The sequence below is a fragment of the Maylandia zebra genome, linkage group LG10, assembly GCF_041146795.1.
Source record: "Maylandia zebra isolate NMK-2024a linkage group LG10, Mzebra_GT3a, whole genome shotgun sequence".
Taxonomy (NCBI): domain Eukaryota; kingdom Metazoa; phylum Chordata; class Actinopteri; order Cichliformes; family Cichlidae; genus Maylandia; species Maylandia zebra.
Genome location: NC_135176.1, coordinates 30,318,244 through 30,334,395, shown reverse-complemented (window position 1 = coordinate 30,334,395; position 16,152 = coordinate 30,318,244). Strand labels below are relative to the sequence as shown.

The 16,152-nt window shown below is 41.3% G+C and overlaps 1 protein-coding gene across 1 annotated transcript in view; it reads left to right on the top strand.

Moving 5' to 3' along the window:
- LOC101481280 (polypeptide N-acetylgalactosaminyltransferase 10) overlaps positions 1-16,152 on the top strand; it is a 133,997-nt gene that overhangs the window by 26,488 nt on the left and 91,357 nt on the right. Inside the window, exons 2-3 of the mRNA XM_076889426.1 lie at positions 7,465-7,567; positions 8,634-8,772. Coding sequence (XP_076745541.1) covers positions 7,465-7,567; positions 8,634-8,772 — 242 coding nt within the window. The remainder of the gene's footprint in view (positions 1-7,464; positions 7,568-8,633; positions 8,773-16,152) is intronic.

The following is a 16,152-nucleotide window of genomic DNA, read 5'->3' as shown; positions in this document are numbered from 1 at the left end:
AACCCCTTTCCAGAACAGAGGAACGGCAGCTCTGTTCCCACCTCTAAGCGAGTGAGTTCCTCAGCATGCTTCAAAGGAATCAGAATTCTACCACATGTATCTACAATTGACTTCTTCCTGTCACTAACAACAGTCCATGGGCACAGGTGAGGGTAGGAGTGTAGATGCACCTGTAATCTACAGGTTCAGCTTCACGCTCAGTTGTCTTTAACAAAAACAGATCGGTTCTACGATGGCCGAGGCTGCGCCGAGAGCTCTGTAAACCGTCTGATGTTTGGGAGGAGGAATACAGGGAGCAGTCTAGAGCTCAGTATTCAGAGGGAGACACCTTTTTAATAATGCGTGTCGCTCCAAGGAGACAAATTCGTCAATTTGGACAGACTGATATCACATTTTTAGGTAGATTAAGGAACGCGGCTTTGTCTCCATGTCTTATGCAAATACTCACACATTTGCTGCCTGATACTCTCGGTCTGTCTTTTATGAGTCTGTGTGCAAACACTGACTGACATGTGGCCTTTTGTCATCAGTTAAATAGACCACTAAAAGGCTACATTAAATTTAATGAGGGCTCATGGTGCCAGGTGACAGGAGTTACATCCCTGTGCTTTCAGCTCTCTCGCAGCTTTTCTTCTTCTCTTCCCTCTGCTTTCCTTTAGAGCATTTGTTCCTGTTTGCGTTGCATTTAAGACGTTTTGGGGGCCTGTCAGTTAATATGAGAGTGCTGCATGGAGACAATGTGCCCTGTGAGGATCATGGTGTCACTCTTTCAGTGACTTATCAGGGTGTTTGGGCTGAGTCTTAAATATTGATGGAGCCGAAAAGTGCCCAGAGTGGAATGAGTTTGTGGCAGCGTGGATGCTTTGTGATGATGGTGATTAGCAGAAAGGAGGGAGGCAATACTCTGCTGTGGAGTACCGCAGAGACGCAGATGATCATGTCTGGTATCGCCTTAGTTTCCGTTCCCTTTCAAGCCGCCTCTGGTCCCGTTGTGTGTTGCTCATGAATATTCATTCTCCGGCTGAGATGAAACTAAATTTAACTTTCACTATTGTCAAAAAGATGGTTTAAAGGTACTAAGGTCATAATAAAAGTAATCATTTATATTACAATATTTTAATGTGGTCGTTTCACATTGTTTAACAAATATACAAGGTAGAATATGAAAGTACTTTATACAAACTGTATGAAATGTACTGATGCTTGAGAGGGTCTAGACAAACTAATTTCTAAACATTTTCTTCAGTAAAAAAAACAAAAAAACCTCACAAAAGAATGAAGTCGTTAAAGGGTTTGTGTTCCGTGACAAACTCTTTGCTGCTTCTGGCTGCATGCCTGCCTTTTGATCAGCGGTTTTACATTTTCTTCAGCAGATTTAGCAGCTATTCAAACCAAAATCAGCCATGCATTAAAGCAGCACAGCTGGCTTTGTTGGGAGAGTCTTGCTTCAGGTACTTACGAAACATGAAATACAAAAGATTTAGCAGGTGTTCAAACCAAAATCGGGTTCTTGAATTTTAAGCTTTTTCACATCCTAAATCGCTGAACAGTAGTGTATCAGTAGTTTGTCTGGGTAGACCCGGAAGTTTGGAGTTCTGTGTCTATCCTGCGGTCGTCTGCCAGCTACTTCTGTTTGAAGCAAAGGAGCAGGGGCTATATTTTAGGGTGAGGCTGGACATCTATCGCTAAGGCAAAAGAAACTCATTCTGGATGCTTGTATCCAACACACCGTTCTTTACTACCCAATCTCATCACCAGAGCTGATGAAAATAGGTTAATTGATTGACGAATTAAAAGTTCGCTCTCGCTTGTCCACAGTGGGCCAGTGCATCCGTATGAACTCGTCAGGTAGGACCTATAGTGCTATACCTGGAATCGAAAACCCAGGCACTGCACCCTAGACTACGGGTGTCAAACTTGTGGCCCCGGCAAACGAAATAATTTCACGTCAGCCGGTATGTGTGAGCCAAATCTTCAGCCCTGCTAAGAATCCATACAGGCAAATGCGAGACTTTATTTTGATGGGCACATGTTGTAACCAATCACGTGCAAAGATGGACTGGGGTCAAGAAAGAAAGAAGGAAGGGGTGGGCAGATGTTCTGGGGAGCAGAGATGCAGAAATGTGTGCATGTAGCACAGAGTCACAGCTGAGTGTCTGAGTGTCTAAATGAGGTTCGCAGGCCCAACTGTGTGCTTGAAGCCATTTATAATCTAACTCGCCGTAAACAAGCAAGCAGAAATTTTGGACTTTTAACTGTATTTTAATAAGTTTTACAGTTTTTTCCTACGGATTAAAAACCTCCCTTGGCCATTCATACTACTCAAAGTAATGAAGCAATAAACAACTAAAGATTGAAACGTTTGTTTTTCACTTTCTACTATAGAAATGTCAGTTGTTTAAAAAACAAAACAAAAAAAAAACGACTACAGTTAAAAAAACAAAAAACGAAAAATGGGGAAAAAAAAAAACCTGACCAGGCTGGGCAACGAGCTACCAGAAGTTTCTTACAATTTGAGTTCAGAGTTGTCAGCTTTTTCTTTATCGCGTAGAAAATGCAGTTAAATGTAACTTCTTTACACTGAGAGACAGGGGAGTTTCACTGGTCTGGCCCACTTAAGATCGAAGTGGTCAGTATGGACTGATTCTTATATAGCGCTCAGTGCTTTCTAAGTACATTCACACACACTCATACTCCGATGGATGCACCTGCTCTACCTCCTGAGCCACCCCTTATTATGTGGCCTATGAGTTAAAATGAGTTTGACACCCCTGCTCTAGACCCTTCGTGGAGCTCTAACCTGTGTCTTTCGTAGCTGAGCCTTGAGCAGTGTTTCAGGTTCAACCTAAATAAATGACATAGATGCAACACCCTGGGTCACGATCCCTGCCATTGCAAAGTTGTAAATTAAACTACACAAATTTGGCACCCTCATTACAAAAAGTAATTTACCACAAGCTTGTGTGATTGGACAATGCTGCATTCTTTCATGTGCCATTGAATTTGAGTTTGGCTTCATTGAAATTTGTCTGCTACTGTAAATCAGCTCTGGGGTTACTTGTAGAGCTTTAGGAAAATGTGTGAAATGTAATGAAATCCTGCTTAATCCTGTGAGGGCTAAATCCTTATAACAGTCACTGTAACCTTAAACATAACTGGTGTTTTTGAAGAGGGGGGGAAATAATTTTTGTAAGAATTGCAGATAGTTTGTATGTTTCAGAATGTTTCTCTTCCTCTAAGTCCAGTCTGAATAATGAGCACAGCATATAACCTTGCAAGGAGCAGCAGTAACCAGTTGGTTGGTATGACACGCAGTGAAGTATTCAGGTCAAGTTGTTTTATTTTCCCGAAGTAATGACATCTCCATGAACCTTAGCAACAAGAATGACTTAACTGTAATACTCCATGCCTAGCTGTGCCACAATCCAGTTAACTAAGAAAAAACAAGTAGATTTTAAATGAATACACTCAGTTTATGGGGTTTTCTGGTGGCCCTCCTTACCTTCTTTTACTCATCCAGACCATGTGGGCATCACTGTTAACCATGGCCACCTTGAGCTGAATTAATCCTGTTTGCTTGTTGTGTAGAGAGAACTCTTTTATATCCTCTACCTGACTCTAACCAAACCTAACAGTTTAGTGCGACTCTGATGTGAAGGTTTTTGCATCTAGATATCAGCTTTATTAGTTAGTAGAGGTGTTCACTTTTAACTGCTGTTGTTCTTCACATTTCTAGCTTTTCAGTGACAAACTTGCAGGCTGCTTTTAGTGTGAAGCTCTTTTAGTCACTGTGTTGTTTTAACCTGCCACCCACAGCACAAAACCTTAAAACTTTGCAGACTTTTACTTTTTCTTTTCCTCTTTCATTACCCACGTGTGGACAGTTGTTTTCATGCCCATCCTTTTCCCGTCTATTTCAATTACTTTCTTTCCTTTAACCACCCGCCCACGTCCTGCGTCCACAAAACTAAACATGTGCACACATTAGCTGAAAACTTTCCCCCCTCTCCTTGTCTTGTTTTTCAAGGTCTTGTTGAGCAGCAGGAAAAACCCCAGAGGAATATTGTGGCGATGTGCGCTGAAATTTTAATCAGGAGGAAATGGGGCGGCACAGTACTGTTCCTTTATAGTATGAATTTGCACAGATGGACTCTTGCTGCTTGTCAGATCCATATGCAACACACTGAAGGTGTCTGCAACAGAAAGGGAATGAAGTAGTGAGATCATGGGGTCGGAAAAGGGAGACCATGAAAGAAAGGAAGGACGAGTAAATGGAGCGGAATCAGTTTAAAAACAAACAAAACTTATTTCATTTATCCACACCGTCTAGTCAGTCATCTTACAAATGGGCTGAAGGTTTTCTTCGGTTGACCTAAGAGGTTGAGTACTTCATGAAGGGATGATGTCTTGGAGCACACAAGTCTTCATTGGAAAAGTCAGAATTTAGATTGAATCGTGAGTTGATGCAGTTTTCTTCACACAATTTAATCTGCTCTAATCAATGTACGAAAGCTGTCCAGTACAGTTATTACAGCTATTAAAGTTACAGAGTATTCAAGTACAATTCAAGTTTACCATACTAAAATTGGAAGTCTAATTCAGGCACTGAGAATGTTTGCGGTGCCATTTATCAACAGAAGCTATTACTGGCTGCCCCGTTATTCTCAAGGGGTTGTTACAGCGGGCAACTCCGCATGTCTGATTTACCAAATCAAATCAAACCTTTCCTTCTGCAACCCCAAAGGGATTTCTCTCTCTCTCATCCTGGGACTGAACTGCAGATTTTCTGCTTGTTAGCCAAATGTGTGAACCATTAAACTATGCAGCCATGCTACGTATCAAAAGAGGATATAGTAGTAGTTCCTGTATTTCAGGCAGCCCCAGTTGCCTAAGTATAAGGCCTCCCAACTCGGGGATTGCTGGTTTTTGAGCTTCGTGTGGTGTGTGAGAAGCATGGCAGGTTATTTACTTGGTTAACTAATTAACTGATAAAACATAAGCATTACAGGGTTAGCTGGTGGTTTGATATCCACTTTCTTCAGTCTGTATGTCACAGTCGATGAGGATCAGTTTATCGCAGTGTTGCATACAAATATTGCCTCTGACATTAGTGCCAGTTTTGTGATACCACGCCAATGGCAGCATTTTGGCAGTAACTGTTGTCTGATAGACTGGCATAGAATCTCTTTTAGTTTGAGGAGGGTGTTGGTGGAAAACTGGTATTTGAGTGGTCAAAAAGACAATAAATATGCTGTTCAAGGTTTTCCACCCCAAAGTTTACCAGCCAGTTTCTATGGTTTGCTTGTTTTGTAGTACTCATGGCCCCAAGCTAGAGCATGGCCCCTGGATGTGTAACTATAAATTACTCTTTTGTCAGATTTGGTCATCTTCAACCGTCATATTTGTTACACCAGAAACGCGTTGTTAAGCTTGTGGGAATGTTTTGCCCCCAGATGGAGCAGAAAATTTCCCATACAAGGTCATACTGAGTAATGCATATATTAACTTGACAAAAATCTAAACCTAACATAACCCTTAAATTGTCAAAATGATCTCTGGGTCAAAGGGGTGGGGGTGGGGGGGAGTCTGTGCCTGAGTCTGAAGGCTTAATCAAAAAGATTAACCTAAAACGAAATCTTTGTGGTTATATACTGTCCATTAGTTTGTTGTTCAGGGTCGTATTCCTCTAAGCCAGCAGTCTGTTTAATAATTCATAGTATTTCATGCAGTCAGTGGTGCCATTTGTATTTAAAGTGTTTCACTAATTGCCTCCTCCCATCGAGCTAATTATTTCTCCATTGTGCTGTGATCCTGTAATTCACAATGCAGAGTCACTGAAAGTCACTCAGCGTGTAGAATGACTAAGTGCAAGAAGAAACAGCCTCCACCTTTGTGTGTGTGTGTGTGTGTGTGTGTCAGGGCATTGATATTCTCCTCACAGGGTTGTCAAGCATGAAATAGAAGAGTACATTTTCTGTGGATGAACTCTCAGCAGAGCATTGTTAGATAGTGAGAGCTGATGCTCTGGAGAAATCTCTTAGCTGACACAGATACTGACAGGGTGAGGTAAAAAAGACTGAGTGTGCTGCTCTGTTGTGTAAACGACTTATGTTGGTTTTTCACATTTTATTTCATTAACAACAAAAAAGGTGTCTTTTACCATCCTCCTGACCATTTCTGTGTGCGAGGTGGCTGAGCCTTTGCAGGTTTGGCGTGGGAGGTTGTGCGCTGGTTTGGAACAGAAATGTCTAGCACTTGAGATTCAGCTTCAGTCAACTGGACAATCAATGATTATGTGACTTTGCCGTTTTTACTCTTCAATCAATCTCCAATTTTCACTGCACTTCCACATTACTAACCGCTGGCAAACGTTATTTTTGGTGCACATCCAAATTGATCCCCAATCACTGGATTAGCAGATGTTTTAGAGACGTGCTATTCTTCTGTTAGTCAGTCACAACTCTGCTCATCCTTGTTACCACATTCATCTAAGGGCCTCCCCATGCCTGCCGCCTAGTGCCGGGCAAACGGCACCTTACGAGAAAGCTGACGCCAAATTTACATCACATCCCCTGTCGCAAGCCGCCATTTTTGCTGATCGTGCACGTTTCAACTGACTTTTACTGAAATGAAGAGATGAGTTGACAGTCATGTCTCTTTTATATATATCAGTCCAGAAGCTCAGCGATTCTACAGGTGGAGGTGCTGCAATAGTTTGAAAAGATGGGATCACTCTGTATTTCTTTTGTTTCTGTTTTTGTTTTTTGCTTCCACTTTTTTTTCATATTCACCTTCTTGTACCAATCCTGATGTGGAGGTTTTGTCTGAGTGATTTAGTTATTTACACAGCATTACAAGCTTGGCCCAGAAAAGAACCACCAAGGAGGTATCCAGGTGGCACCCAGGCCAGACACGCAAACCACATCAAATGGTTGCTGGCAGCCCAAAAGAAGTGAAGTGTTTTCGGCATGTCCTACTACTTACTGGGTCAGTTAATGCGTTTCACCTAAGCATTTACTTCATTGATACACAGTCTACGATGTGGCACGTATTTCCAAAGAATTACTAAAATAGGAGGAACTTGAGGAGCAAAGTTAAACCAAGATACCAACTTGCAAGCGTGCATAAGAAGCAGCTGGTTGTGACTGAAGCTAGAAGTTCTCTTACATTGCTTGCTTAATAGCTTCAAGCTGAAATTGGTTGAACATGTTGTGAATGATTGTTATAAATCAGGAAGTTCTGGAAGCTCTTCCCTACTTAAAATATCCTTTTGCCGTACAGTTGTAAGACACACTGGAGTACAAAATATGAACATCTGTGGAAATGTGTGCTGTATGTCCACATGGCAGCCAATATACTGTTCACTGGTTAATCCAGCCATCAGAGCAGAGCAAATGCAGATGTGTCTGTGTGTATGACGGTGCTCATAACCATCCCTCTGTCCAATTCTGTTTTTTCCATCAGGGAGTGAATCGTGCGGGGAAGGGCGCTCAGCTGGGACGCAACGGTGTGCGGCGAAAAGACTGGCATGACTATGAAGCAATCAAAAGAGACGCATCTCGATCTGGTTTGTCAAAATCTCTTTTTACAACTCCTGAAAAAATGAAACTTAATGAAGAAAGATGCTTTTGGATTTGCACACACACACACACACACACACACACATCCAGAGCGTTGCTCTCCTGGTATCCAGCAAGGGTGTAAATCTGTGCTTTGGATACATTACTGGTGCCATAAATACTGTTTATATCTTCTACAATCATCACTGATTGGGTTTAATTTTCTGTTCAGGGAAAACAGCTTTTACACACTGAGTGTAAATTAGTCCAAATGGGTTTATCTCCTGAAATGAGCCGTTAAAGGCTAAAAGTTATTTTCCACTCTTCTTTCCTTTTGGAGGGAAACGTGGGTAATTTCTGCTTAATGAAACATGCATGTCTGTAGATGATTAGAGTTGTTTTTTGTTCTCCACAGGACCATACTTCTTCTTTTAATGAATCCCCAAAATATGGTGATGTAATATTATCCTGTGTGGCTTTTTCTTTAGTCGTTTTGTTCTCAAACATTAATCTCCGATTTATATATCCAGAGACAAACTAATATATTTTAGATTAGTTTTGACTTCAGCTATAGTTAACAAGTGGGTGTGGAGAGTGTTCTAGGATGGATGCAGCTTCTAGGTCTAAAAGGTGGAGCTTTCTAAGCATGAGAAGGGGGCGACTCCTGTGGGTCCAAAAGGGGGGGGGGGGGGGGGGGGTGTGTGTGTGTGTGTGTGTGTGTGTGTGTGTGTGTGTGTGTGTGAAAACATTTCCTGATGAGGTCATGGACTCAATTGCTAATTTGAAGTGTTCTTAAATAAAACACAGCATTCATTTGAGTAAATTTGTATTACAGTGAATATAATTTTAATTCCAGTTATAATTCTGTAATTCTAGTTCGTTAAGTTCTTTTCTTTATCTCGTGCACGCCTCTCTTCCTGTAGTGATGCAGTCACTAAAAGCCCAAATTCACTTACTGTTTAATTTCTCCCCTCTTGTTGAATTTCTGTGAAGAGAATGACGTGTGAGATTTGCTTGCTCCCTTTTGGTCTGTATAGATTAAAGTTTTTGTGATGAAATGTTGTTCATTTGTAGGTAACGGTGAACAGGGGAAGCCGTTCCCCCTGACTGATGCTGACCGGGTCGATCAAGCCTACAGAGAAAACGGCTTCAACATTTACGTCAGCGACCGCATCTCCCTGAACCGCTCTGTTCCTGACATCCGCCATCCAAAGTGAGTTATGTGTGTTTTCGGTAGAACACCAAAAAACTTGTCACTTTATAGTCTTATTCATATGTTTAAAGATAAATCTGCAGAGTCTCTAGCGTCACTCTGTATATGAGACTGCACATTACTGGCCTGCGTAGTAAAACACACAAAGTTTTACTACACGAGCTGCCATTTGATTAGCAGTAGAGTTTTTACAGAGGTAGACTTCATGAGTCAGTGAATAACTGAGTGTTGTTCAGTGCTGTTCCAACAGGCTTATGTTGGGGATTTTTATCACATCTCAATCTGCCATATCAGTCATTTCTATTGAGTGTGAGGTGGGCACCAGATGAAAAGAAAAAGAGAAAACACTTCTTAAAATTTCTAGCGAAGTGGCCAGTAGCCTCAGGCAAAACTGCCATTTTCTACAAAAAATACATCTCTGTTGGTGTGAGCATTTTCATCATAGAGGCAAAAATGGGCCACACAGGACCAAGGGTCTGCAGGTTTTCATTCCAGCCAAAGACTGCAGCAGGTTATTTTACAGATTGGCATTCCATCAACCGGAGAGGAAAAAAATGAATCACCTGCTGCAGTCCTTTAGCTGGATTGAAAACCTGCTGGTTCTCAGCTCTTTGTGTAAGATACATGTTGTGCAAGGCTAATATTTGAAATCAGTGATTCAGATAAGCTTTCTGCTCAACAAGATGCTGATTTACACTAATTAATAGTGAAGGTCAGTGGAAATGTTTCTTTTTTTTTTTTTTTTTTGCCTTGAAAAGGACGGGAAAGGCGTTCATAATGTTTAGGTTTAAGCACAAAACTGTGTATTACAGTGCTTTACAGAACAGAACACAGGCATACTCGCACAAACACAATCAATGTGTTCATTGCTGTTTAGCTGAGAGTACGGATGTCAAACATGAGGCCTTGGGAGTAGCCAGCAGGCTGGCTTTTAGCTTGAAAGAAAAAACAGTGAAACTTGCAGTGAAATATATTTTAAAATGAAATGCATTGCTGTTACCAGCATGGCTATGTTCAGACAGTAAGACTATACAGGAGTGAAAATGTATGGAAAGTCCACACATCCTCACAGGAAGCTGGCAGCAATGTGGTGACCACAGGCCATAGAACCAAAAGAAACAAAAAAACAACTTAACTTAACTTTGGACCTACTTTAAGCTTCGGCAGAGTGATTCAAGCAACTACTGATGAGAGTGAAGGATACTGCTGATTGACATTAGAGGGATACAAATAACCACTAAACTGGTATGCAGTTGTAAGGAAAGTAAATGTAATTAATGTGGAGACATTATGATGCAATTACATTTATTTTACTGAGACATCAGGCTGTTCTTCATATTTGTAGGATGCACTTGTAGTTCTTTAGAGAGGGCATTTTATTCTGTTCTTTTCTTCCTTCCTTTTGATGTTTGGTTTTACTACCTCAGGGATCGATTCGGGCTGTATGTGGCCCATGAACTAAAATAAGTGTGACACCTCTGGCTTAGAGCTAGCATATAGTTGGTACATTCGCTGTTTGGGTCAGATAAGGAGGTCAAATTCCTACCAATGATTAACTGTGTCTGAAGACAACTTTAGGCTTAAACACTACATTTGGTTTAGTTTGAATGTCCAAAAAGAGCCTTGATATGTCCGTCCGTAACGTCATCTGACTGGTTGTGTTACTTGAACAAAGAAGAATCGACTCTAAAGTTCAGACCTGATGAAATTCCACAGCAATAAAAGAGGAAAAATGTTGTAAAGCTGTTTAACCAGAGTGAAAGTTTAATGAGTTTGGAATGGGTACTTTTTCTGCAGTATATGGTAAATGGCCTGTATTTGTATAGCGCTTTACTCAGTCCCTAAGGAACCCAAAGCACTTTACACTACATTGTATAGTGTGTATATATAAATATTATGCTATTTAGCAACTTCAAAATCCAAATGGTTAAATATCCTTCTTTTAATGCACTGTTTAAAAAGTCTCTTTAGTCTAATTTATTTTTAAACATAACAATTTTTAACAGATTGAAATCTTTTGATTAAGTGACAAATGTTCACTTAGATCCACAAGTTTGATGTTTGACAATCACCAACAACTGCATTATGTTCACGTTATTTTCATTTTACAATGACCAGAGCTTAACTGTATCTGTGCTGAAATGGACGTATTCATCAACCCAGCAATCCACAGGTTCCATACAGGCATCATCCAACTCTCCTGACACGTGCAGACATGATAAAAGTAGTCAAAACTGAGAAAATTGTCACAGAAACTCAAGAAGCTTAAATTAATTTAATTTCTGAATACATTAACACTACTTATTGAACTTAAAGAGTAGGTGCATTTGGGTTTAGCGTGTGGTCAAAATCTGCTATGGAGGCTTGAAAGAGTTTAGTGATTTCTAGAGGAAAAAATGCAAAATGTCCAAAGTGAAGCAAATACCGATTTCAATGTAAAGCAGAAAGCCATTATTAGACACCAGGACAATTCTGCCCTAACCAAAACCTACTTGGTAATGTTTGCACCTTTATTATCCAGGCTGGCTTTGGTCCAACTCATTACGACGAGCACTGTTTCGAACAATTGCTCCGATTATCAACCTGACCAGCCTATTAACAGGAGAGAGTTGGCTTTACACACAGAAGTTGATAATGCACCATGTGTCGCCCATGTACTTGTAAACCATGTTCTTGATAGTAATTAACAGTGTCATTGATGTCCCCCTGTGTGCAAGGTGTTAGGAAGTGACAGAACATGTGTGCCACGTTGTACGGGAGCAGCTTTCCGTCTGGCTGCTGTGGGGCTGCGAATATTTTTCAACCAGGATTTTCTTGGGAGGAGAATGAGTGCAGAGGATGGAGAAAGTGGAAAGTCTGGCTCTTTTTGATTGGTCACAGTGAAGCAACAGGGAAGCTTAATAAACGAGACAAACTCAAAAACCCTTTATGACCCCCATTTCCTGCCATGGTTATTGAACTGGATGGAATGAATAACATATTGATGATTTTGCTAATCTGTGGCCAAGAGGCCATTAGAGTCCAATGGGATTATCTCCTTTGGAGTTTAAATAAATGTCTGGCTTTACTGTTGGAGTCTGCAGAAAGCTCGTGGAATAAAAATGGTGTGAAAACAATTTTGTTCTGTGGGAACATGAATGTGCATAGCAAACGCCACCCATCAGTTCTCATGTTTCTAGTTAAAGGAGGGGTTCATTTGTAGAAGCATTCAGAAGGCAGATTTTATGAGCAAGAAGTGTAATGTGTTAACTTCATTGATTGGAGGTCATTTTAATCAATTCTGTCATCTTTGTTTGATTACTCCGAGATGGAAGATGATCCCAAAGGCAAAGCCTTGCTCAAACTTCTAATAAAGCCAAATTCTGCAATTCCTGAAATGGCCACTTGAGGCTCTCTTCAAAAGCAGGTCTATTCCCGTAAACATCCATGGAAAATGCCGCAGCTTTGTAGCAGAAATGAATGCCTTACTAGCCTGGTACAAAAGGCGGTTATATCTCGGTTGCTAGTTCAACATCTTCATAACATCTTTATAGGAGTTATGATTTTTATAACGCATCTTTTTAAATTTTATCGAGGCCTGTTCATTATTAAAGATTTTACCTGTTTTGAGTGACATATTCGTGTGAAGTAGGCTGCTAGCAGTCCACTAGGCCTCACTTCAGCTCACTGACTGGGCCTTGTTTTGTTTTTTTTTTTTTTAATGCTGTTGCCTTATGTAACGCATTTAATATCTGACAAATAAAAACTGCTGTGTGGTACAGTCCATCCAAAAAGTCTGTGCTTCAGTTTGGACAATGACATTGTAGAATATTAAGCTGTTTTGCAGCACTGATTAGCAGAAAAAAACAAACCATGCTGGGGACCAGAATTGGGAGTCGGACCCAGCACGCTTTTGTTCTAGAATTTATGCCTAAAACTAGAAAAGACCAGTTGAAGAATAACATGAACAAACAACAAGTGCAACCGCTAGCACTTAACTTAACTACTACTTGGCTTTACTCTTCATGAATAAGATGAGACAAGATGTTTGCTTCTTTGTTTACTGCCCCGGTGTCGTGGACTTGATGCGATGACGAGGTGCACATTAAGCTGAGCATTTTCTAGTATTCAAAGTATTCAAAGACAGATGCTGTAGAAGCACGGTGAGCCATATGGGCCCGTGTTTGCAGTACAGAGTGCTGGGTTCTTTCCAGCTTCTCCTCTGACTCATTTAAGAACAAAATACTGAAAATAAACTCAACGGCAACATTATAAATATCATCTGCTTAACAGCTTTGGATCTGGTGACCCGATTCGTCACAGATCAGCCTTGAGCTCTTTCCCTCTACCTGACAGGGCTGTTCTCTGACCCTGCTGTCACTTTCTTGTGGGAAGCAGTTTTAAATGCTTTCCCTCGCAAGGTCCCTCCAGGACAGCATTTATGTTCTTTCTGATTTCCCCCCCCCCCTTTTCTTCAGATTTATAAAGTTTCCACATCCTGTGACCTTTATGAAGCATTTTCCATCACAGAGCCAGTTTCCACCAGTACGGCATCACGGTGGCACACTTTATCAAGTTTATATTGGACAGGGAAAGTCTTTATTCAGTAAAGGTACAGGTGCTGGCACAATGATAACTTAATAGAAAAACTTGGAGTTCTTGTTCTTGCCTTTTTTCTGGTTCAACATTTTGGACATGTCTTTCACAACCATTATTTTAGAAGAGGTTTTTCATTATATATGACAGCTTTGAGTTCATAACTGGATCTTTGCTCAGCCAGAACCACCAACGGGCGATGGTTAAAATCTGACTCAACAGAGTTCTGTTGAAGACTGAACATTTTTATTGTCTAGGCCACTTGGGCTTGTGGGAAACTAGCATGAGGACCCAGATGTAGGGCTGGGTATCGTCACTGATTTCTAGAATCGATTCTATTCCGATTCACAAGGTCCTGAATCGATTTGATTTGAATCTGGGAAATTTTTCCTCACACAGTCAGAAATATTATAATTCAGATCAGTACATTTACATATTTTTGTATCTATAAAAAGGAAGCTGACACTTTCCAGACTTTATCAAAGGTGTGAGCATTTTGTTTACATCTTTGTGCAGAAGCCGTGTACCTGCTCTCATTTACTGTCTTAGCTGTTTGGTGGTTGTCAAAATTTTGTGACGTTTCACCTGAGATTCTGGAATTTTGGGCAAAATACATTTATATAAAAAAATCGATTCAGGATTTTCATGAATCGATATCATGTTATCCAAGCCAGAATCGATTTTAATCGATTATTAAAACCTACCCAGATACTTCACACAGGGGTAACGGGGATGGGGGAGGCCAGCAGGTGTATCTGTTTTACTGGTCAAAGTAACAGAGTGACGGGTGTCCGACAGCTGTGTGCCAAATCTATTCACATCAGGCCCGGGCACCTCTACAGGATTCGTATATCCATTTCGCTCTCGCTCACTACCTGAATGACATGATGGAGAGACACAGAGGATGGGTTTCAGGCAGCCACACGGGCCTTGAGAGACTTAATTACTGCCGCGATAGATTCTCCTCTTGATCTTTCAGAGAGCGAGAGAAAGAAGAGACAAATGTCTAGAGGGGCAAGCCAGCAGGTGGTATGCTTCATTAGATCTTATTAAAAGAGCAGCTCATTGTTCAGGTTGGGCTGGTAGAGGGCGCACAGCAGTACAGCAAGGTAAAGGGCAGCTCCACAGGTTCCAGAAGAATTTCTACCACGCTCTCCATTAGCATTTTAAATAATAACCCCAGCACAGAAACACATGGAGGATTATTCTAACTATGTGGTAACTGCATTTTGGTAAAGGCCAAACAGACATGATGATGAGGCTCTATGAACCTTTGTTACAAAGAGAAGGGCTTACATGTACAATGTACCCAAAGAAAAGGTTGTATAGAAAATCCGATGAACTTGCAGAGTTAAAGGTAAAAGAATAAAACATTTTACAATGCTTGCCACTGAACTAATGAGTGTGGGCATGCCTGTTGCTAACACAATACTATAGTACGCTAGTATGCTACATTATACAGTGGGGCAAAAAAGTATTTAGTCAGCCACCGATTGTGTAAGTTCCCCCACCTAAAATGATGACAGAGGTCAGTAATTTGCACCAGAGGTACACTTCAACTGTGAGAGACAGAATGTGGAAAAAAAAATCCATGAATCCACATGGTAGGATTTGTAAAGAATTTATTCGTAAATTAGGGTGGAAAATAAGTATTTGGTCAATAACAAAAATACAACTCAATACTTTGTAACATAACCTTTGTTGGCAATAACAGAGGTCAAACGTTTACTATAGGTCTTTACCAGGTTTGCACACACAGTAGCTGGTATTTTGGCCCATTCCTCCATGCAGATCTTCTCGAGAGCAGTGATGTTTTGGGGCTGTCGCCGAGCAACACGGACTTTCAACTCCCGCCACAGATTTTCTATGGGGTTGAGGTCTGGAGACTGGCTAGGCCACTCCAGGACTTTCAAATGCTTCTTACGGAGCCACTCCTTTGTTGCCCGGGCGGTGTGTTTTGGATCATTGTCATGTTGGAAGACCCAGCCTCGTTTCATCTTCAAAGTTCTCACTGATGGAAGGAGGTTTTGGCTCAAAATCTCACGATACATGGCCCCATTCATTCTGTCCTTAACACGGATCAGTCGTCCTGTCCCCTTGGCAGAAAAACAGCCCCATAGCATGATGTTTCCACCCCCATGCTTCACAGTAGGTATGGTGTTCTTGGGATGCAACTCAGTATTCTTCTTCCTCCAAACACGACGAGTTGAGTTTATACCAAAAAGTTCTACTTTGGTTTCATCTGACCACATGACATTCTCCCAATCCTCTGCTGTATCATCCATGTGCTCTCTGGCAAACTTCAGACGGGCCTGGACATGCACTGGCTTCAGCAGCGGAACACGTCTGGCACTGCGGGATTTGATTCCCTGCCGTTGTAGTGTGTTACTGATGGTGACCTTTGTTACTTTGGTCCCAGCTCTCTGCAGGTCATTCACCAGGTCCCCCCGTGTGGTTCTGGGATCTTTGCTCACCGTTCTCATGATCATTTTGACCCCACGGGATGAGATCTTGCGTGGAGCCCCAGATCGAGGGAGATTATCAGTGGTCTTGTATGTCTTCCATTTTCTGATGATTGCTCCCACAGTTGATTTTTTCACACCAAGCTGCTTGCCTATTGTAGATTCACTCTTCCCAGTCTGGTGCAGGTCTACAATACTTTTCCTGGTGTCCTTCGAAAGCTCTTTGGTCTTGGCCATGGCGGAGTTTGGAGTCTGACTGTTTGAGGCTGTGGACAGGTGTCTTTTATACAGATGATGAGTTCAAACAGGTGCCATTCATACAGGTAACGAGTGGGGGACAGAA